General features: G+C 35.3%; 1 protein-coding gene across 6 annotated transcripts in view; it reads right to left on the bottom strand.

Annotated features, from left to right (window-relative positions):
* RABGEF1 (RAB guanine nucleotide exchange factor 1) overlaps positions 1-24,515 on the bottom strand; it is a 34,944-nt gene that overhangs the window by 6,746 nt on the left and 3,683 nt on the right. For 3 of the 6 annotated variants that reach the window (XM_064728976.1, XM_064728974.1, XM_064728972.1), the window contains exons 2-7: positions 18,194-18,379; positions 15,966-16,132; positions 12,945-12,965; positions 3,759-3,925; positions 1,301-1,382; positions 193-325 (exon numbers count right to left, since the gene is read on the bottom strand). In XM_064728976.1, the coding sequence (XP_064585046.1) occupies positions 193-325; positions 1,301-1,382; positions 3,759-3,925; positions 12,945-12,965; positions 15,966-16,132; positions 18,194-18,372 (749 nt within the window). In that variant the 5' untranslated portion in view covers positions 18,373-18,379. Of the gene's footprint in view, positions 1-192; positions 326-1,300; positions 1,383-3,241; positions 3,276-3,758; positions 3,926-12,944; positions 12,966-15,965; positions 16,133-18,193; positions 18,380-24,515 lie in introns of those variants that run through there. The other 3 variants (XM_064728975.1, XM_064728973.1, XM_064728977.1) reach the window with 2 other exon arrangements.

Below are 24,515 nucleotides of genomic sequence, written 5' to 3'. Positions count from 1 at the left end.
ATAAAAGCAAATTTTCCCAGTGTAGTAGTTGTCATTATCCCACCTATTCATTCTTTCTGTATTTTAAATAAAAAGCTTTGAACCCTTAACCATCCATTTTTCTGTGCACAGCACAAGGTTTTTAACATGGCTGATTCAGAGCTCATTTAGAGAATTAAAGATTACTCAATTAATTTTCCTTTCAAGCCTTACCTGATCCTCTTTTGGACAGCAAGGTCTTTCTTCTCATCATCAGTTGTCTCAGGGCAAAAAACATATTTATACTGGCGAGTCATGATGTATTTCTCCACCTCATCCATTGCCTTCTCCACTTTTTCAGGGGGCACTGAAAGGGACAAATCCCACAAATTAAATATTCCAGGGCTCTTGGCAAGGTTTAATCCCAATATCAGCAATTAAGATTATTCATTCAAGGCAACCTGAGTTCATAAATGGATATAATACATTCATTATAAGAGATATATATAATAAGAAATATATGTGTGCGTATATATATATATATAGTAAGAATTATAATACATATGTATTATTAGAAATTTAATAAAATATAATACAATATAACAAATAAATAAAAAAATAAATCAAATAAAAAATAAATCAAAATTTTAAAGGGGAAAAATTTTAAAGGGGAAAATAAATAAGGGGAAAGTAAATAAGGGGAAAAATAAATAAGGGGAAAAATAAATAAGGGGGAAAAAATAAATAAGGGGGAAAAAATAAATAAGGGAAAAAAAAAAAAAGGGGAAAAAAATAAGGGGAAAAAAAAAAAAGGGGGAAAAAAAAAAAGGGGAAAAAAAAAAAGGGGAAAAAAAAAAAAAAAGGGGGAAAAAAAAAAAAGGGGGAAAAAAAAAAGGGGAAAAAAAAAAAAGGGGAAAAATAAAAAAGGGGAAAAATAAAAAAAGGGGAAAAAAAATAAGGGGAAAAAATAAATAAGGGGAAAAATAAATAAGGGGAAAAATAAATAAGGGGGAAAAATAAGGGGGAAAGGGGGAAAAATAAGGGGGAAAAAAAATAAGGGGAAAAATATACAATATAATACAGAATAAAAGTTTTTTAAATGCCTCTCAGTTATCCCATCTCTGGGTCAGAAAATGCCTTAATCCAACAGAACTCCACTGAGAATTTAAAACCAAGTACAAAATGTTTGTAAAAACATTGACAGCAAAACTTCCTGGAGGGAACAATTCTAACTCTGGTACCAGAACCTGTTCCCAGCATTTCTCAAAGCATTTCTTGCACTGAAAATTCAATTTAGTTTTCCATCACTGCTTTTGGAAGAGGAAGGTGAAGAAGCTGGTACCTTTCCAACGTGTCTGCAGCCTGTCTGCCACATTTTGGTAAAAATCCTGGGCACACTCAGATTGCTCCTCAATGCTCAGATCCTGCAGGAGAGCAGAACAAGGAGTCAGTGTTGGTTTGGTTTAAGGCAATGTCCAGCTGCAGTCACAGTCTGAGAATGCAGAGCTGTCAGCAGGGCTGTTCAGAGAGGCTCAGGTTTAGTTACAAATAGAAGCCAACACTGGTTCTTTAATGTGTGAAAAATAACGGGATATTAGCACAGGTGCAATGGCTTTTTCCTCTGGGAGCGCTGACAGAATAGCTCAGACTAAGCAAAATGTTCGTCCCTATTTAACCCCTGGTTCTTTAAAAACACAATTCATAATCTATAAAATCCCCAAGAACATAAGTTATTGGAAACTAATAATATATGTAAATATATGTATATATTTTTATATAGAATATAAATATAATATAAATATAATATAGGTATAATATATAATATATACATATATAATGTATATATAATATACATCATATATGTATAATATATATAATGTATGTATAGTATAATATAATATATATTATATAATATTATATATAATTATATTTATTTTATATATCATCTATATTTATTATATATTATATTATAAATACAAGAGAATATAATATGTAACATAATATAAATTATATTATTTACATATATATTATATATATAATTATATATATATTATACTAATATAATATAGGTATAATATAGGTATAATATAAATATATATACATATATATAAATATATATACATATATATGTATATATATATACACAATATATATACATATATGTAAATATAATATGTATATTACATTTACATATATTATATATATATGTATATATAAATATATGTAAATAATACCTCTACAGCACATTTCTGATGATAAAGTTACTGTGAAATACATTCACAGTGGTATTTGTGAAGCAACACTGGCCTTTGCTAACTGAGCACCAGAAGAACATAAAATTAACTTAATTAAGGCAATTTTCATCATTAAATTAAACCGAACATTAAAAAAAGTGAGGGGACAATTTGATTTCTGAATTCTGTAAGGCCAAAAACTGGACATTTCCTGAACACAGCTCTCAGCTCTTGCTGAAATTGAATTTTAGGCCTGGTTTATGTGTAGTAAAAAAAAATCCCAAATTTTGAGAAGGCTGAAGTAGGAAATGAGAACACCTTCAGTGTTTGAAGAACCCACTCTGTTCTCACAAACTCTGTGCTCAGAATGAACAGATCCAAAATAAAAGTTCCAGAAGAATTCAAAACTGAGGGAATGTAAAATTCCATGAGAACTCAGGAGATAATTTGAGGAACTAAACAGCAAAGGGAGAAGAAGAGGGGGGTAAAAAATCTGTGCTGAATTCTGACTCATTCCAACCATAGGTGGCACCACAGACTAATATTTCCACAATGTTGATTTTTTAAATGGAAAATGAAGATAACACTTATTTAATATTTTTAAAAAGCATCACAGTCAAGTCCCCCTTCCCCTATAAAAGGAGAGGGAGATGCTGAATTATCTTTAGAAGGTTTTAGGCTTAATTTGTGTCATCCCTGAAGTGTTTTGGTTTGGTTTAAGGCAATTGTCCCAGGCCAGGCTGGGCTTTGGAGCCCCCTGGCACTGTGGAAGGTGTCCCATCTTCCATTTCCTCCCCTCTGTGAGATCTAAACCCTCACCAGGTGATATCTGAGATCATTTCCACAACCATATAAATGTAGAATATTGCTGAACAGATTCCTTTATGTGGGATTGAGTCAGGACTCATTTATCTGGGCTGCTTAGCAGCATCCTTTGGTCCCCAATTACCCCCCAAAAAAAGGCACCCAGATCTTATTCTGATTAATCTGAATTCCCTCCCTCTCCCAAATTTCCCCATTTGACGGAGACAGGAGCATTCTGAGCTGACCCTTTTGTGGCTCATGGTGTCCAGGAAGAGTTTGCATTGCAAACAATGTTGATTTTTTAATGGAAAATGAAGATAACACTTATTTAATATTTTTTAAACAGCAGCACAGTCAAGTTCCCCTTCCCCTATAAAAGGAGAGGGAGATGCTGAATTATCTTTAGAAGGTTTTAGGCTTAATTTGTGTCATCCCTGAACACAGGCTGGGCTTTGGAGCCCCCTGGCACTGTGGAAGGTGTCCCATCTTTCATTTCCCTCCAACCCAAACCCCCCTGTGAGATCTAAACCCTCACCAGGTGAGATCTGAGATCATTTCCACAATCATATAAATGTATAATATTGCTGAACAGATTCCTTTATGTGGGATTGAGTCAGGACTCATTTATCTGGGTTACCACCATCCTTTGGTCCCACACAACCCCCCCAAAAAAAGGCACCCAGATCTTATTCTGATTAATCTGAATTCCCTCCCTCTCCCAAATTTCCCCATTTGATGGAGACAGGAGCATTCAGAGCTGACCCTTTTGTGGCTCATGGTGTCCAGGAAGAGTTTGCATTGCTTGTAGATGTCCTGGCCAGGTTTCTGGTAGGTCCTGATGAATTCGATGAACTCCCTGGACACCCTGTCAGTCTCAATGCTGGCCTGCCTGTGCACGGCAGGGCCGGCAGCCTTGGCCTCCTGCAGCTCTGTGGGCAAAATATGAAATAAATATATTCATATATTAAACTAATATCATTATATTAATATTAAATTCTAGTACATTCCACAGTAAATCCTATATTTTTAGTTTTTTACACTTTTTTTACACCCTGCCTGCCTGTGCACGGCGGGGCCGGCAGCCTTGGCCTCCTGCAGCTCTGTGGGCAAAAGTCAGGGCACACACATGAAATAAATATACTGAAATATTAAATTAATATCATTATATTAATATTAAATTCTAGTACATTCTACAGTAAATCCTATATTTTTAGTTTTTTACACTTTTTTTACACCCTGTCAGTCTCGATGCTGGCCTGCCTGTGCACGGCAGGGCCGGCAGCCTTGGCCTCCTGCAGCTCTGTGGGCAAAATATGAAATAAATATATTCATATATTAAACTAACATCATTATATTAATATTAAATTCTAGTACATTCTACAGTAAATCCTATATTTTTAGTTTTTTACACCCTGTCGGTCTCGATGCTGGCCTGCCTGTGCACGGCAGGGCCGGCAGCCTTGGCCTCCTGCAGCTCTGCGGGCAAAAGTCAAGGCACACACATGAAATAAATATCTTCATATATTAAACTAATATAATTATATTAATATTAAATTCTAGTACATTCCACAGTAAATCCTATATTTTTAGTTTTTTACACTTTTTTTACACCCTGTCGGTCTCGATGCTGGCCTGCCTGTGCAGCCTTGGCCTCCTGCAGCTCTGTGGGCAAAAGTCAGCGCACACACATGAAATAAATATACTGAAATATTAAATTAATATCATTATATTAATATTAAATTCTATTACATTCTACAGTAAATCCGATATTTTTAGTTTTTTACACTTTTTTTTTTACACTGATGGATAATCGCGGAAAAGTATAATAATTTTGAGTCACTTTTAATATTAATTATATTAATTTAATACATTAAATTAACTAATATATTAAAAATATATTTAATTGAATTAATTTAATTTATTAAATTAAATTCTGTATTTTAAGTTTTTTTACACTTATGGATAATCGCGGAAAAGTATAATAATTCTGAGTCACTTTTAATATTAATTATATTAATTTAATACATTAAATTAACTAATATATTAAAAATATATCTAATTGAATATATTTAATTTATTAAATTAAATTCTGTATTTTAAGTTTTTTTACACTTATGGATATTTGCGGAAAAGTTTTATCATTTCGAGTCACTTCTAATATTAATTATATTAATTTAATACATTAAATTAACTAATATATTAAAAATATATTTAATGGAATTAATTTAATTTATTAAATTATATTCTATTCTATATTAAATTCTGTATTTTAAGTTTTTTTACACTTATGGATAATTGCAGAAAGGTTTTATCATTTCGAGTCACTTCTTATATAAATTATATTAATTTAATACATTAAATTAACTGATATATTAAAAATATATTTCATTGAATTATTTATTAAATTAAATCCTGTATTTTAAGTTTTTTTACACTTATGGATATTTGCAGAAAAGTTTTATCATTTCGAGTCACTTCTAATATAAATTATATTAATTTAATACATTAAATTAACTAATATATTAAAAATATGTTTAATGGAATTAATTTAATTTATTAAATTAAATTCTGTATTTTAAGTTTTTTTACACTTATGGATATTTGCAGAAAGGTTTTATCATTTCGAGTCACTTCTTATATAAATTATATTAATTTAATATATTAAATCAATATATTAAACTAATATAATTAATTATATTATTACATAAATATAATGTATTAAATTAATATATTAAATTAATGTAATTATATTAATTTAACATATTAAATTCTATTATATTCTATCGTAAATTCTACTTTTTTACAGTTTTTTTAGTTTTTTGACGCTGATGGAAAAGGGCAGAAAGGTTTCATCATTCTGAGTCACTTTTTATATTAATTATGTTAATTTAATATATTAATTTAATATATTAAATTATTATAATTAATTAGATTATTAAATAAATATATATTAATATTAATATAATATTAATATTAAATTATATTACATTCTAGAGTAAATCCTATATTTTTAGGTTTTTTACTTTTTTTACATTGATGGATAATTGCAGAAAGGTTTTATCATTTCCAGTCACTGTTTATATTAATTATATCAATTTAATATATTAAATCAATTAATATATTAAATTATTATAATTAGTTATATTATTACATAAATATATTAATATATTATATTAAATGGCTATAACTATATTCATTTAACATATTAAATTCTATCACATTCTATAGTAAATTCTATATTTTTAGGTTTTTTACTTTTTTTCTACACTGATGGATAACTGTAGAAAGGTTTTATCATTTCCCGTCACTTTTTATATTAGTTATATAATTTAATATAGTAAATTAATATAATTATATTAATTTAATATATTAAATTCTATTATGTTCTATATTAAATTCTATATTTTTACAGTTTTTTTTACACTGATGGATAATTGCAGAAAAGTTTTATCATTTCCTGTCACTTAAAATATTAATTATATTAATATATTACATTAAGATATTAAAATAATACCATTAATTATATAAATTTAATATATTAAATTCTGGTTTTTTACAGTTTTTTACAATAATGGATAACTGCAGAAAAGTTTTATAATTTCAAGTCACTTTAAATATTAATTATATTAATTGAATATATTAAATTCTATTATATTCTATAATAAATTCAATATTTTTTACAAATTTTTTACAGGTTTTTGACACTGACTGATAATTGCAGAAAGGTTTTATCATTTCCAGTCACATTTTCAAAAAAAAAAAAAAAATTTCAATTTTCAAACAAAATTTGCCAATGGCAAATTGGCCATTTGTAGTTGTGTAAATGTAAATTGTAAATGAGGAATTGTGTAAATTGTATTTCTCAAGGTTTGCCAGGGAAATGTTGGCTATATAATAACAATAACAATAATAAATAGATAATGGTTCTAATAACAATAATAACAATAACGACAATAATGATACTACATAATGGCAATAGGAATGGCAATAGTTAGTAATGGCAATAGTTAGTAATGGCAATAGTTAGTAATGGCAATAGTTAGTTAGTAATGGCAATAGTTAGTTAGTAATGGCAATAGTTAGTTAGTAATGGCAATAGTTAGTTAGTAATGGCAATAGTTAGTTAGTAATGGCAATAGTTAGTAATGGCAATAGTTAGTAATGGCAATAGTTAGTAATGGCAATAGTTAGTAATGGCAATAGTTAGTAATGGCAATAGTTAGTAATGGCAATAGTTAGTAATGGCAATAGTTAGTAATGGCAATAGTTAGTAATGGCAATGGTTAGTAATGGCAATGGTAATGGCAATAATTATAATGATAATGGCAATAGTAATGGCAATAGTAATGGCAATAATTATAATGATAATGGCAATAGTAATGGCAATAGTTAGTAATGGCAATAGTAAGTAATGGCAATAGTAAGTAATGGCAATAGTAATGGCAATAGTTAGTAATGGCAATAGTTAGTAATGGCAATAGTAAGTAATGGCAATAGTAAGTAATGGCAATGGTAATGGCAATAGGAAGTAATGGCAATAGTAATGGCAATAGTAATGGCAATAGTAATGGCAATAGTAATGGCAATAGTAATGGCAATAGTAATGGCAATAGTTAGTAATGGCAATGGTAATGGCAATGGTAATGGTAATGGCAATGGTAATGGCAATAATTATAATGATAATGGCAATAATTATAATGATAATGGCAATAGTAATGGCAATGGTAATGGCAATGGTAATGGCAATGGCAATAATTATAATGATAATGGCAATGGTAATGGCAACAGTAATGCAATAGTTAGTAATGGCAATAGTTAGTAATGGCAATAGTTAGTTAGTAATGGCAATAGTTAGTAATGGCAATAGTAAGTAATGGCAATGGTAATGGCAATGGTAATGGCAATAATTATAATGATAATGGCAATAGTAATGGCAATAGTAATGGCAATAGTAATGGCAATAGTAATGGCAATAGTAATGGCAATAGTTAGTAATGGCAATAGTTAGTAATGGCAATAGTTAGTTAGTAATGGCAATAGTTAGTTAGTAATGGCAATAGTTAGCAATGGCAATAGTTAGTTAGTAATGGCAATAGTTAGTTAGTAATGGCAATAGTTAGTTAGTAATGGCAATAGTTAGTTTGTAATGGCAATAGTTAGTTAGTAATGGCAATAGTTAGTTTGTAATGGCAATAGTTAGTAATGGCAATAGTTAGTAATGGCAATAGTTAGTTAGTAATGGCAATAGTTAGTAATGGCAATAGTTAGTAATGGCAATAGTTAGTAATGGCAATAGTAAGTAATGGCAATAGTAAGTAATGGCAATAGTTAGTAATGGCAATAGTTAGTAATGGCAATAGTTAGTAATGGCAATAGTAAGTAATGGCAATAGTTAGTAATGGCAATAGTTAGTAATGGCAAAGGTAATGGCAATGGTAATGGCAATAATTATAATGATAATGGCAATGGAAATGGCAATGGCAATAATTATAATGATAATGGCAATGGTAATGGCAATGGCAATAATTATAATGATAATGGCAATGGTAATGGCAATAATTATAATGATAATGGCAATAATTATAATGATAATGGCAATAGTAATGGCAATGGTAATGGCAATGGTAATGGCAATAATTATAATGGTAATGGCAATAGTAATGGCAATAGTAATGGCAATAGTTAGTAATGGCAATAGTTAGTAATGGCAATAGTTAGTAATGGCAATAGTTAGTAATGGCAATAGTTAGTAATGGCAATAGTTAGTTAGTAATGGCAATAGTTAGTAATGGCAATAGTTAGTAATGGCAATAGTTAGTAATGGCAATAGTTAGTAATGGCAATAGTTAGTTAGTAATGGCAATAGTTAGTAATGGCAATAGTTAGTAATGGCAATAGTTAGTAATGGCAATAGTTAGTAATGGCAATAGTTAGTAATGGCAATAGTTAGTAATGGCAATAGTTAGTAATGGCAATAGTTAGTAATGGCAATAGTTAGTAATGGCAATGGTAATGGCAATGGTAATGGCAATGGTAATGGCAATGGTAATGGCAATGGTAATGGCAATAATTATAATGATAATGGCAATAGTAATGGCAATAGTAATGGCAATAATTATAATGATAATGGCAATGGTAATGGCAATGGTAATGGCAATGGTAATGGCAATGGTAATGGTAATGGCAATGGCAATGGCAATATTATAATGGCAATGGCAATGGCAATATTATAATGGCAATGGCAATGGTAATGGCAATAATTATAATGATAATGGCAATAATTATAATGATAATGGCAATAATTATAATGATAATGGCAATAGTAATGGCAATAATTATAATGGTAATGGCAATAGTAATGGCAATAGTTAGTAATGGCAATAGTTAGTAATGGCAATAGTTAGTAAGTAATGGCAATAGTTAGTAATGGCAATAGTTAGTTAGTAATGGCAATAGTTAGTTAGTAATGGCAATAGTTAGTAATGGCAATAGTAAGTAATGGCAATGGTAATGGCAATAGTTAGTAATGGCAAAGGTAATGGCAATGGCAATGGCAATAATTATAATGATAATGGCAATGGAAATGGCAACGGCAATAATTATAATGAAAATGGCAATAATTATAATGGTAATGGCAATGGTAATGGCAATGGTAATGGCAATGGTAATGGTAATGGCAATGGTAATGGCAATAATTATAATGGTAATGGCAATAATTATAATGGTAATGGCAATAATTATAATGATATGGCAATAGTAATGGCAATGGTAATGGTAATAGTTGGTAATGGCAATAGTTAGTAATGGCAATAGTTAGTAATGGCAATAGTTAGTAATGGCAATAGTTAGTAATGGCAATAGTTAGTAATGGCAATAGTTAGTTAGTAATGGCAATAGTTAGTAATGGCAATAGTTAGTAATGGCAATAGTAAGTAATGGCAATAGTTAGTAATGGCAATAGTAAGTAATGGCAATAGTAAGTAATGGCAATAGTAAGTAATGGCAATGGTAATGGCAATAATTATAATGATAATGGCAATGGTAATGGCAATGGTAATGGCAATAATTATAATGGTAATGGCAATGGTAATGGCAATAATTATAATGATAATGGCAATGGTAATGGCAATGGTAATGGCAATAATTATAATGGTAATGGCAATGGTAATGGCAATAATTATAATGATAATGGCAATAGTAATGGCAATAGTAATGGCAATAATTATAATGATAATGGCAATAATTATAATGATAATGGCAATAGTAATGGCAATAATTATAATGATAATGGCAAGAGTAATGGCAATGGTAATGGCAATGGTAATGGCAATGGTAATGGCAATGGTAATGGCAATATTATAATGATAATGGCAATGGTAATGGCAATGCTAATGGCAATAATTATAATGGTAATGGCAATGGTAAGGGCAATAGTAATGGCAATAATTATAATGATAATGGCAATGGTAATGGCAATGGTAATGGCAATGGTAATGGCAATGGTAATGGCAATGGCAATATTATAATGATAATGGCAATGGTAATGGCAATGGTAATGGCAATAATTATAATGGTAATGGCAATGGTAATGGCAATAATTATAATGATAATGGCAATAATTATAATGATAATGGCAATAATTATAATGATAATGGCAATAGTAATGGCAATAATTATAATGATAATGGCAATAGTAATGGCAATAGTAAGTAATGGCAATAGTAAGTAATGGCAATGGTAATGGCAATAATTATAATGATAATGGCAATGGTAATGGCAATGGCAATAATTATAATGATAATGGCAATGGTAATGGCAATGGTAATGGCAATAATTATAATGGTAATGGCAATGGTAATGGCAATAATTATAATGATAATGGCAATAATTATAATGATAATGGCAATAGTAAGTAATGGCAATAGTAATGGCAATAATTATAATGATAATGGCAATAGTAATGGCAATAATTATAATGATAATGGCAATGGTAATGGCAATGGTAATGGCAATGGTAATGGCAATGGTAATGGCAATGGTAATGGCAATGGTAATGGCAATGGTAATGGCAATGGTAATGGCAATGGTAATGGCAATGGTAATGGCAATGGTAATGGCAATGGTAATGGCAATGGTAATGGCAATGGTAATGGCAATGGTAATGGCAATGGTAATGGCAATAATTAAAATGGTAATGGCAATGGTAATGGCAATAGTTAGTAATGGCAATGGTAATGGCAATGGTAATGGCAATAATTATAATGATAATGGCAATGGTAATGGCAAGAGTAATGGCAATAGTAATGGCAATAATTATAATGATAATGGCAATAGTAATGGCAATAGTTAGTAATGGCAATAGTAAGTAATGGCAATAGTAAGTAATGGCAATAGTAAGTAATGGCAATAGTAAGTAATGGCAATAGTAATGGCAATGGTAATGGCAATGGTAATGGCAATAATTATAATGATAATGGCAATGGTAATGGCAATGGTAATGGCAATGGTAATGGCAATAATTATAATGATAATGGCAATAATTATAATGATAATGGCAATAATTATAATGATAATGGCAATAGTAAGTAATGGCAATAGTAATGGCAATAATTATAATGATAATGGCAATGGTAATTGCAATGGTAATGGCAATGGTAATGGCAATAATTATAATGATAATGGCAATAGTAATGGCAATGGTAATGGCAATAATTATAATGATAATGGCAATAATTATAATGATAATGGCAATAATTATAATGATAATGGCAATAATTATAATGATAATGGCAATAGTAATGGCAATAATTATAATGATAATGGCAATGGTAATGGCAATGGTAATGGCAATGGTAATGGCAATGGCAATAATTATAATGGTAATGGCAATAGTTAGTAATGGCAATAGTTAGTAATGGCAATAGTTAGTTAGTAATGGCAATAGTTAGTTAGTAATGGCAATAGTTAGTAAGTAATGGCAATAGTTAGTAATGGCAATAGTTAGTTAGTAATGGCAATAGTTAGTTAGTAATGGCAATAGTTAGTAAGTAATGGCAATAGTTAGTAATGGCAATAGTTAGTTAGTAATGGCAATAGTTAGTTAGTAATGGCAATAGTTAGTTAGTAATGGCAATAGTTAGTAATGGCAATAGTTAGTTAGTAATGGCAATAGTTAGTAATGGCAATAGTTAGTAATGGCAATAGTTAGTTAGTAATGGCAATAGTTAGTTAGTAATGGCAATAGTTAGTTAGTAATGGCAATAGTTAGTAATGGCAATAGTTAGTTAGTAATGGCAATAGTTAGTAATGGCAATAGTTAGTAAGTAATGGCAATAGTTAGTAAGTAATGGCAATAGTTAGTAAGTAATGGCAATAGTTAGTAAGTAATGGCAATAGTTAGTTAGTAATGGCAATAGTTAGTAATGGCAATAGTTAGTTAGTAATGGCAATAGTTAGTAATGGCAATAGTTAGTAATGGCAATAGTTAGTAATGGCAATAGTTAGTTAGTAATGGCAATAGTTAGTAATGGCAATAGTTAGTAATGGCAATAGTTAGTAATGGCAATAGTTAGTTAGTAATGGCAATAGTTAGTAATGGCAATAGTTAGTAATGGCAATAGTTAGTAATGGCAATAGTTAGTAATGGCAATAGTTAGTAATGGCAATAGTTAGTAATGGCAATAATTATAATGATAATGACAATAATAATGACAATAATAATGACAATAATGATAATGACAATAATGATAATGACAATAATGATAATGACAATAATGATAATGACAATAATGATAATGACAATAATGATAATGACAATAATGATAATGACAATAATGATAATGATGATGATAATAATAACAATAATAATAATAATAATGCATTTTGCCCCAAAATAATCTGATTTTCCAAGTTCCAAGCTCCCTGTGCTGCTGCAGTACCTTCACCCACCTTTCAGCTTGCCAGCCAGCGCTGTTGGAAATGGAGGGATTGAACAGAGGTGGTGGAAATGAACGTGGTGAGAGGCAAGCAGAGAGACAGAAAACATGAAAATATTCATGGTCAGCACACACCAACAGGGCTTTAACCTGAAACCACCTCACATGCACAGAAATGCTGCTTCCAACAAGCATGCACAACCCAAAGGGGAAAGAAAGAAATGGGATGGATGTGTTGAAGTTGGTTTGATTTGGATTTGAGGGAGCTCAGTGGGGTTTTTTGGGTTGTTCTGTGTTTCTGAAGAGTTCAAGCACTGCAGAAAATCCAAAGTTGTGTCACCCAGAGCTCCAAACTCCTCTGAGCAGAGCCCTCAGCACAGGGAGTGCCCTGGGCAGGCACCACCAGAGCACCTCTGCTATTTCAGTGCCCAGAGCAGGAGAGGTCATGCAAATATTGAAATTCCAACTGCAGCAATTGAGATAGAGAGTGCAAACCCAACTCCTTTCTACTCAGGGACATTTTCCAGAGGGGATTTCCTTCCATTGCCTTTACAATTCACTCCATGCACCCCAAATCCTCCACAGGATTCCAGCTGAAGGGTGGCCATTAATTAAATCTGTCATTAGAGAAGCACAAAGCTTATTTGGAAATAATAAACCAAAAAAAGGGCAGAATGATCAGCTATTTCTTCCATGATTAATCACTGATCTCATTTCACAGCACAGCTGAAGGTTTATTTACTGACTTCAACAATGAATTCACTCTTTTATAAAAATAATGAGCCTCATTTTACTGTAGGACCTTAAGGAATGTGAATATTATTTTTTCAGTCACAAATTCAAACTAGATTGCTGTTTAGTTATAGATATATGTAGTCAACTGAGGCAGATTAATATTAAGTATTAAAAAGTGAATGTTAATTAGAATGAACTGTCTTTTAATGAGTTACACCAAGAATTATTGTAGCTGCAGATTCCTAATCTCTGAGCTGAAATCCTGTTTTAAGGAAAATTAATCTGTACTGATTATCAAGTGCTGCAGGAACAAATGAACCTCCAGCAATAAAATATCCTCAGGTTTGTCCTGTGTTCTCAGAGAATTCAATCCAACTAAAAAGAAGCTGATCACAGCCAAGAAATTCCAACAAGTTAAAGAGAGAAAAATGCCAAAATGCCAGGAGCAAGCATGGGAAGAGTGAAGGAAGGATCAGCTTCACAAAAATAACCATCATTAATATTTCAGTCTTTCTAGAGGAAAGCCACTTGTCACAGCAGGCCAGGAGCACTCCAGGATTCACTATGGTTGTGCCACGGAGTCCAAGCTTGGATGTGGGACAGGGATTGTCCCCAGCTCTGTCACACACAGCCCTTCATCACCTGCCTGCAATCATTAACAAACATTGCACTTTTCTGTAGCCAGCACAACGAGTCAGGATTGCAAACAATTCATGGAGGAGGAGCTCTAAAAGCTCTTAAAGCTGTTTGGTGTCCTAAGTGAAATCAGTGTCTCCTCTTGATGGGACATTTTCTTCTTGGTTTATATAACAAATATCTGGAGATGTTTTGAGAATGCCAAAGTTCTTGAAGTGGTTTCAACTCATAATAATCAGATTTGTAACAGCAACCTGAATTTTTTTTTTTTTAATAAAAACACAAAGCAGCACAAGATCCAGCTAATTCTTACAAAATTCTTATTTTGTTGATTTTTTTATCCTGAAGTGGAGCTCAAAGAAGCTTCAGCTTTACACTTGTGGCTCCCTTCTAAAAAGCAAAGGTTAGTTTAGAGATTCAACAGCACCTCAGGATGCTGGACTTGCCTTTTTTTTGCCATCTTCATGTTGGAGAGCACGAGTTACAACTGGCACAACCCTAGTTTGTGTTTAGCAAAGCCCAACTGAGAGCCAAGCTCACTAAAAGCAGGCAGACAGCTCGCCCAGGCTGTGCTGCATTACCTTCAGAAGGGGAAGCCAGTTCCCAGGAGGGAGTAAAAATCTCCTTCAAATCCCTGAGAATGTTATCAGCATTTCTCTCCCTCCCCAGCTGTCCTTGCTTAGGGGTTTTCTCTTCAGCTGCTGAAATAAAAAGGCCAAAGCAAGCAGGGCACCACGAGCAGGAGCATGGCAGGACAGGTGGTGAAGGGATAAAAAAAGAAAAGATGGAAAGTGAGAAAAATGAACATTTAAAAAAAAAAAAAGGTTTAATGCAGGTGAATGAATGCCTTGTGTAGCAGCTGCTGTCATGCACCAGGACAACTCTAACCAGAAAAATGCTGAGTTTCAAATTAAGGAAATGCATTGTCTCTAAGGTTAAGACAGATTAATGCTGCTTTTCCTTCTGGAATTCCTCCTCCAGAGCCCAGCACCTCCCAGCCTCTGCCTGTGTGAGCTTTGCTATGCCAAGCCAGCAGTGCCATTCATCATTCCTGCCTGTAACACATTGTGAGGAACAAACACCCAGCCAGCCACAAACCTGATACTGCCAGCCCACACAAACACTGCCAGCCTCACTTTTATGTGCAGCTCAGGGCACCCTGCTCACACATCCCATTCTCCTGCCAAACTGAGGCACTCTGGCAGCACCAGCTGCCATCTCCTCACTGTGAGTGTGATATTCCTGTCACACTCACACAGCAGGGTGGGGTGACTGACAGGCAGCACCTTCTCTGCTGCTCTCTCTCTGCAGGAGGAATTCCCCTTGCAGCCCTCAATCCTGCTGTGACACCACGGCTGAGTCAGGAATTCCTCTGCAATGTGTGCCAGAGGAACTTCCCCTCAGCAGTGCCAGCACCACGAACACATTTCTGCTGCTCAGTGGTAAAATCACACAGAAACACAGGTTTGGCTCTATTTAACAGATTGCTTGCCATCACTCACATTTTTCTGTGTTTTCAGTAGCAATCACTCTCCAGAAGCATCACTATTCCAACTTTTAAAAGTCAAAGCACAGAGCATTAATCTGCCTTTTAGAACAACACATCTGCCAAAAACCTTTCACTTTAAAATGCACAGAAGCACGAAAAGCAAAGGAGAGTTACCCTTCTTAGCTCCTGCTCTGGAGGAAGCAGTGAAGAACTTCTTCACAGTGGTGACCTTTCTTGTTTTCTCATTGGTTTTCTTCTCCTCAAACTTGGAGAAGGTCAGGGACTGTGCCCCCTGGCTGCTCTGGCTGCTGGCATAGGCTTCCTCCTCCTCACGCTGGAGCCTGCAGGGGGGAAACACAGGTCTGGTGTCACAAACACATTTACAAAAAATCCTTTTGTTGGGATCTTTTCTCCTGAGAGGCTTCAGAAACAAAATGTAAGCAATGGTTATCTGCTGCTGTGGAATGCAATAGGTGAATCTTTGATTGGTCTCATGTGGTTGTTTTTAATTAATGGCCAATCTCAGTCCAGCTGTCTCAGACTCTCTGGTCAGTCACAAGATTTTATTATCATTCCTTTCCTTCCTTTCTAACCTTCTGATGAAATTCTTTCTCTTTCTTTAGTACAGTTTTAATATATCATTTTCTTTTACTATAATATACATCATAAAATAATAAATCAGCTTTCTGAAACATGGAGTCAACATTCTCATTTCTTCCCTCATCCTGGGATTCCTGCAAACCACCACAGTCTGGTTTAAGGGCTTAGAAACATGGCAAAGGAGCTGATTTCCTGTGCAATCATTAATTACTCATTTTACATTTTAATTCTCCCCTCTGCCTATCTCCCTTCACTGCAGGACACCCCCATTTCCATGCTGCAGAGGGAGAAGTGAGGAAAGCTCAGGGTTAAACAGAGAGGGGCAAAGAGAGAAAATTGAGGTTTTAGCATGGTCACCTTCCCCTGATGTCACACTCTGAGTTACCCAAAGGCACAGGGGGGATTTCCAGCAGGAAATTCATTTCTAGCAGCAGATTCACTTCCAGCAGCAGATTCATTTCCAGCAGCAGATTCATTTCCAGCAGCAGATTCACTTCCAGCAGCAGATTCACTTCCAGCAGCAGATTCACTTCCAGCAGCAGATTCATTCAGCAGATTCATTTCCAGCAGCAGATTCATTTCCAGCAGCAGATTCATTCAGCAGATTCATTTCCAGCAGCAGATTCATTTCCAGCAGCAGATTCATTTCCAGCAGCAGATTCATTTCCAGCAGCAGATTCATTCAGCAGATTCATTTCCAGCAGCAGATTCATTCCCTTCCTCCCTGCCTCACACTGAGTTCCCCAACCTGTTGCCTCAGGCAGTCCTTCCCCATCTGACAAAAGCAAAATACCCTGTCCCAATCTCAGGAATATTTTGGGAATAGATCATTGCTGTCACAATCTGCTTTGGTGATAAATATCTGTTTGAATGGATGAGGCAAAGTTTGAAAGAGCAAGTTTTTAATCTAAAGTAGGGGAGAGCAAAGTCACCAACCCTGCACCGTTTTTTCCCCCTGTGCAGGAGGATTCAATCAGGTCACATTCTGTCACCCCACAGGATGCTGGGAGCTGAGCAATTCTTTAAATATCCCTCCAGCTCAGCATGGACCATCCATAATAGTCTGGGATCTGCCATCTCTTGAGGCAGGAATTGGATTTTATCAGGCTCACTGCAACAATCAATCCCAGCTTATCTGTGCCTTCAGCATCTCCCAGCTACTCACTAAATAATTCCTTAAACACCCCACTTTGCTTCAGAGATGATCCAAGACTGGCAGCATAACTATCTGCCCTAAAAATAAAGTTTTTATTAACTGTGTAATACATTTATAGCAGAGGAAAACAATGACATGACCTCTGTGAAAACACCTCTTCCATTTTCAGGGTCAAGCATTTACCACATGAGGAAAACTAGATTGGCTTGCAGAAAATAAGTGACTGGACAATGAAAAAAAAAGCTTTGATGTTCTTGGGCTTAAAAGAAAGACCACAGACAAGACTAAAATCAGTTTTTAACCAGCAGCTGGAATGTAAAACCATGGTGCTGGAAAGAAATAATTGCCATCTCCAGAGGGTATTGAATCAAAATTGTCTAACTGCTGATAGAAAAACAGATTTGCACATGAAAATTAGGTCAAAGTCTTCATTGGCAGGTTGGGCTCTGTTTAGATTTGTTCCTTCTCAGATTTCCTTTTCAAACCTCTTACACCAGAATGTCCTGAACATCCATCTTTGTATCAAAAGGAAGGAAAGGTCAAATTGGGGAATTTGTGATGAACCTGAGCAAACAGGACTGGGAAAGAGGAGGCAGGAACAGGATTTGGAGGAGCGACCCTGAAGGAAGAAAAGAAGGTTCTTTACCGCTCTGCCAGCTCCCAATCCTCTTGGATCTGCTTCTGCCTGGCCTTGTGGTATTCCTCCCTCCAGCACTTGGAGCAGAAGCCCTGCCAGGCAGGGTTGCCATAGTACCCACAGCCCTTCTTGCACAGCAGCTCCGACTGATCCACGTGGATCCCCCTGCGCTCCGACTTCAGGTTCATCTTCCTCCTGAGGAAGAGGAGAAGGGTTAAAATCACAAACCCGAGAGCAGCCTGCAGGAAATCATTGCTTCTGAGGGGTTTGCCTTCAGAAAGGAGTCACCTGCTTGAATTATTGAACAGCTCCATAGCAACGGAACGAGGGGAGGGAGGGCACGGTTACATAACCAGGAGCCCCAAAGCCAGGGGACAAAGGGGACAGCTCTGTAGGGCTGGGACCCTCACACAGGTCCAGGGTGTGCCCCGGGGAACCAGTGACAGTCCCACAGCCAGGGGACAAAGGCCCCAGACACTCTCTGAAGGGCTGTGACCCTCACACAGCTCCAGAAAATGGCTCAGGGCAGAACTGACAGTCCCACAGGCAGGGGACAAATTGCCAAGGCACATCTTTGCAGTGACAGTCCCACAGCCAGGGGACAAAGGCCCCAGACACTCTCTGAAGGGCTGTGACCCTCACACAGGACCAGAAAATGGACCAGGGAAGCAGTGACAGTCCCACAGCCAGGGCACAAATTGACACAGGCACACCTTTGTAGGGCTGTGACCCTCACACAGGTCCAGAAAATGGTCCAGAAAAAGTCCCACAGCCAGGGGACAAACTGACAGAGGCACACCTTGGCAGTGACAGTCCCACAGCCAGGGGACAAAGGCCCCAAACACTCTCTGAAGGGCTGTGACCCTCACACAGGACCAGAAAATGGACCAGGGAAGCAGTGACAGTCCCACAGGCAGGGGACAAATTGCCAAGGCACACTTTTAGGTTTGTGACCCTCACACAGCTCCAGAAAATGGCTCAGGGCAGAACTGACAGTGTCACAGGCAGGGGACAAACTGACATAGGCACACCTTTGTAGGGCTGTGACCCTCACACAGGTCCAGGGTGTGCCCCGGGGAACCAGTGACAGTCCCACAGGCAGGGGACAAATTGCCAAGGCACACCTTTGCAGTGACAGTCCCACAGGCAGGGGACAAAGGCCCCAGACACTCTCTGAAGGGCTGTGACCCTCACACAGCTCCAGAAAATGGACCAGGGAACCAGTGACAGTCCCACAGCCAGGGGACAAAGGCACATCTTTTAGGGCTGTGACCCTCACACAGGTCCAGAAAATGGTCCAGAAAAAGTCCCACAGGCAGGGGACAAACTGACAGAGGCACATCTTTGCAGTGACAGTCCCACAGCCAGGGGACAAATTGCCAAAGGCACATCTTTGCAGTGACAGTCCCACAGGCAGGGGACAAAGGCCTCAGACACTCTTTGAAGGGCTGTGACCCTCACACAGGACCAGAAAATGGACCAGGGAACCAGTGACAGTCCCACAGGCAGGGGACAAATTGCCAAGGCACACTTTTAGGTTTGTGACCCTCACACAGCTCCAGAAAATGGCTCAGGGCAGAACTGACAGTCCCACAGCCAGGGGACAAACTGACACAGGCACATCTTTGTAGGGCTGTGACCCTCACACAGGTCCAGAAAATGGTCCAGAAAAAGTCCCACAGCCAGGGGACAAACTGACATAGGCACATCTTTGTAGGGCTGTGACCCTCACACAGGTCCAGGGTGTGCCCCAGGGAACCAGTGACAGCCCCACAACCAGGGGACAAAGGCACATCTTTTAGGGCTGTGACCCTCACACAGCTCCAGAAAAAGTCCCACAGGCAGGGGACAAACTGCCAATGCACACCTTTGCAGTGACAGTCCCACAGCCCCAGGCTCTGCTCTCACCAGCACCTTGCTCTCAGAGCCAACACACAAAGCAATGGGAAAAAAAAAGAAATAAAGTTGCAAAAAGCAGCAAAGGGAGCAGACAGAATGCACTGTGTGAATGAATGAATGAACAGAATGCATTCTGCCTGCACAGAGCCACTCTGGGGAGGCTTCAGGGACTCTGGCCCCAAAAGGTGAAGGTGTACATCTTAAAATCTTGATTTTTGGTTTTTTTTTTTTTTTTGCATTATTGGCAAATAGGGAAATAGCAGAATTGGCACAGCAAGGTTTTGCCCAGCCCCTTTTCCTTCCTGCCATGTAGGGAAAGCAAGAGGAAAAAGGGATTTTCTCAAACTGAAGAACATCAGGCAATGACTCAGAGTTTTCTTCTGTTCCCCTGAAATTCCACCCCCAAACTCTTCTCTGGATCATCCAGCAAAAGATGGAATATGCACAAATGTCACTGAGAGTTCTCTACTCCAGGAAATTCCAGCTCTTTTCTTCCAAGCTCCCTTTAAAAAGACTGATCATGTTTAACATTTCCCATTAATGTAATCAAGTTATTTTGAGCAAAGTAACAGGAAACACACAATTTTCTCTGAGGGGGGAACAAATTCAATATTCCATCTTATCTACTTAAGGATTAAGATTTCTCCCACTTTTCTATTTTTGAAAGAAATAATGAGTTGCTAAAAATAACCTAAAAAGAGTTTCATTGTAGAGATGTGCATATTAAGGGAATAAATTTCTTAATGACATCATTTATAGCTACGTGTTCTCATTTTTATAGATGGGAGAGCAGCTGAATAATTTCTTTCCTTTCCCACTGAAAAGCCTGACAGAAATATTGTGCTGCTGCAGAGCAAAATTGAAAAAAAATTAGAAATTTGAGAGTTTTACTTCATTCCCATAGAAATAACTGAGAAGCATAAATATTTTGCTTTCACAAAATTTTTGGTTTCATTTGCTGATTTCTCAAGGAAGGTTTGTGTGGGAGCTCCTGGCTCAGAGGTCAGAAATGAGAATTTCAGAGTGTGTCAGCTGCACAGCCTGGGCAGGAATTGCATTTTGGCAGCATTGGCACACTCAGGCCATTCCCAGAGCACCACTCGTGTCCTTGAGCAACAATTCTGAAAAGAAAGGGGAAGGAAAAGCCTGAAACTCTTCACTGATTCAGTTTCAAGAGCATTTCCCAAAAGCAGAAGCTGCAGCAGCATTTTGGTCACAGACCTCAATTGCAGGTGCCTGTCCTAGAAAAAAAAATGCTGTAAATATTCATCAAATGTTTAATTGTTTAATTGCCATTGATGTGAAGCTGATCGATGCTTTCACTGGAAACCACAATAAATAAAAACATTCTCATACCACAAACCTCATAGAAATGTTACAGGGATCTGTGTCAGGGAATAAAACCCTGTAAAATCCTGTCACTCACTAGAACAGTCACAAGCCCAGAACTGCAATAAATCCAAGAATTCAAATAATTCAGGTGTCTGTTCTTATTTAAAAGCACAACTCTGGAACTGCAATAAATATAATATAGTTACAACTCTGAAATTGCAATAATCCCAAGAATTCAGGTGTCCCTTATTCAGTAAAATCCTGTCACCCACCAGAACAGTCACAACCCCAGAACTGCAATAATTTCAATAATTCCAAGAATTCAGGTGTCTGTTCTTATTTAAAAGAACAACTCTGGAACTGCAATAACTACAATTACAACTTAGAGTTACAACTCTGGAACTGCAATAATTCCAAGAATTCAGGTGTCCTTTATTCAGTAAAATCCTGTCACTCACCAGAACAGTCACAACCCCAGAACTGCAATAATTCCAATAATTCCAATAATTCCGGTGTCTGTTCTTATTTAAAAGAACAACTCTGGAACTGCAATAACTATAATTACAACTTATAGTTACAACTCTGGAACTGCAATAATCCCAAGAATCCAGGTGTCTGTTTTTATTCAAAGCCCCATATTCCAGATTTAATTTGAAAATTAAAGGACAAATCCAACACCTGACACATGAAATGTGAAAAAAAAAATCTCAAATTCATTTTTGGTAAGTAAATCACTGCCAAATCTTACATAATAAAATAATAATAAAATAATACTTTAAATTAAAAAAGTTAAAATTATAATAGGTAATGTTAAATATACATAATATATAATAGATAATATATAATTATATATTATATTATAATATATAACTATATATTATCTATTATTATATTATATTATATTATATTATATTATATTATATTATATTATATTGTATTGTATTATATTGTATTATATTACTACATTCTTATATATTAATATTACAATGTATTATATACAATATATAATCATAATTATGTATTATATTACATATAATATTAAAATATCACATGATTATTTCTATTTACAACATAATATATTATTATAATAATATTATTTATGCCATATATCGTATTCTTATAACATAAGATTATGTTATATAATCTTATGTTATAAGAATACTATATGTGGCATAAATATTATTAATATAATATTATGATATAATATATAAAAGATAATATATATAAAAGATCTAATATACTATAATTATATAATTCTATTTTATAATATATGTTAGATAATATATATTATATATAATTATATAACTATATAATTATAAAATTCTATTATATACTAATAAGCATATCATTATAATATACTATATATAGAAATAATCGATTTTTATGTATTTATAATTATAATCTTACATAATAAAAAGGTTTTGTTGGAACTGTAGAGTGTCCAAAATGTTTTTCTCCCCCTTTTTCTGTTCCTTTCCCTCCCACTCCTACAGGTGAGCATTGCTTACCCACCATCAGCTCCCCAGGGTTTGCACACTCACACCTCACATTCTCCATCTCTTATTTTCACTCATGGCCTCTTCAAAGCTCACTTCTAACATAATTAAAAGGAAAAAAACCAAATTTGTTGTTTTTCTGGAGTTGGAGAGCAGGAAACTCCAAACCCCTTTACACCACCTGCCCACTGAGAAATCAGGAAAACATAAGGAAAGTAACGATTTCCCACATTAAAATGAACAAAAATCGAATTCAGAAGTACAATAAAATAGCAGAAGATCAAAAATAACATTAACAAGGAAAAGCTGGAGAGAGGCTTTGCACAGGACAGAATCAGAGTCTTCTTTTGAGCATTTCTGTGCCAGGACTGAACCTCATCACTCTTTAATATCTGTGTTAATTAGCAACACCCCTTCCAAGATTCACAAAAACAATGGGCTCTCAGACTTGGTTATTAATTTATAAATGTCTTTACTTAATGTTACTGATTTGCAAGTAAATCTTCTGGTTTCCCTTTCTCCAGTGAAATGGGAAAATGGGAATCACCCAACTCATTTTTGGGATTTTTGAAGTGCACCTGACACACTGGGGGTGCTCCTGAGGGATGGATCTGGGACAATCCCAGCCTGGAAAGAAAGAAATAAAAAGAAAATAAAAACTCCCACAGCTGGCTGGGGACACCAAAACGCTCCCTGTCCCCAGCTGGCAATGTCCAGATTATTCTTTATTTTCCCAAATTCTGCTGAAATCAGAAGGAAATGAGGCCTCAGATTCCCATTAAATCAGATCTGCACATCAAAGCTCTCCAGTGACAGATCAGAGCTGCTCCAGATTTTTCAGAGCACCTCACAGCACTTTTGTTATGATGAAAAAAAAAAAACAAAAACCACCAAATCACTGTGGTTTCATTCAAAATTAGCTTTCTATTGGCTTGAATGCAATTTATCCTGAAACTTTCAAATACATCTTCCTATAAACATTTTTTTTCTGGCTGTATCCACACTTAGAGAATTTTGTTTTCTTTTGATTCACCCATTTAGAGCAAACACCTTTTAAGAAGGGCAATACCAACTAATTCAAAATTAGCTTTCTATTGGCTTGAATGCAATTTATCCTGAAAAATTTAAATACATCTTCCCATCAACATTTCTTTTTGCTGTACCCACACTTAGAGATTTTTTTTTCCTTTTTTTTGACCTGTTTTGAGCAAACACCTTTAAGAAGGGCAATACCAACTTCACTTTCCCTGTCACACCTCTGGGACAACACAGAATTAAGGCACAGCAAACACCAATTTTGCTCCAAGGCCATTTTTGCCAGTGATCCATGAAGGGGACTGAAGGAGCAGCAATCATTCCTCTAGGACCTTTTGCAGCTATAATAATAAATATATATAAATAAATATAAATAATAAATATATAATTTATATATATATATAAATAATAAATTCTCATTTTCACACAGACCAAGCTACAAAAGAACCAGAAAAATCCAAATTAAATGTATTAAATCAGGTGTCAGTCACAGCATCCTCAGCTTTTATGGGTGGGGAAAAAAGGCTCCTCCAATCCGAATTAAATCCAATTTAATGCACACATCAAAG

The sequence above is a fragment of the Zonotrichia leucophrys genome, chromosome 19 (assembly GCF_028769735.1).
Source record: "Zonotrichia leucophrys gambelii isolate GWCS_2022_RI chromosome 19, RI_Zleu_2.0, whole genome shotgun sequence".
In the NCBI taxonomy this organism is placed as follows: domain Eukaryota; kingdom Metazoa; phylum Chordata; class Aves; order Passeriformes; family Passerellidae; genus Zonotrichia; species Zonotrichia leucophrys.
This window is presented reverse-complemented; position numbering and strand designations above follow the sequence as displayed.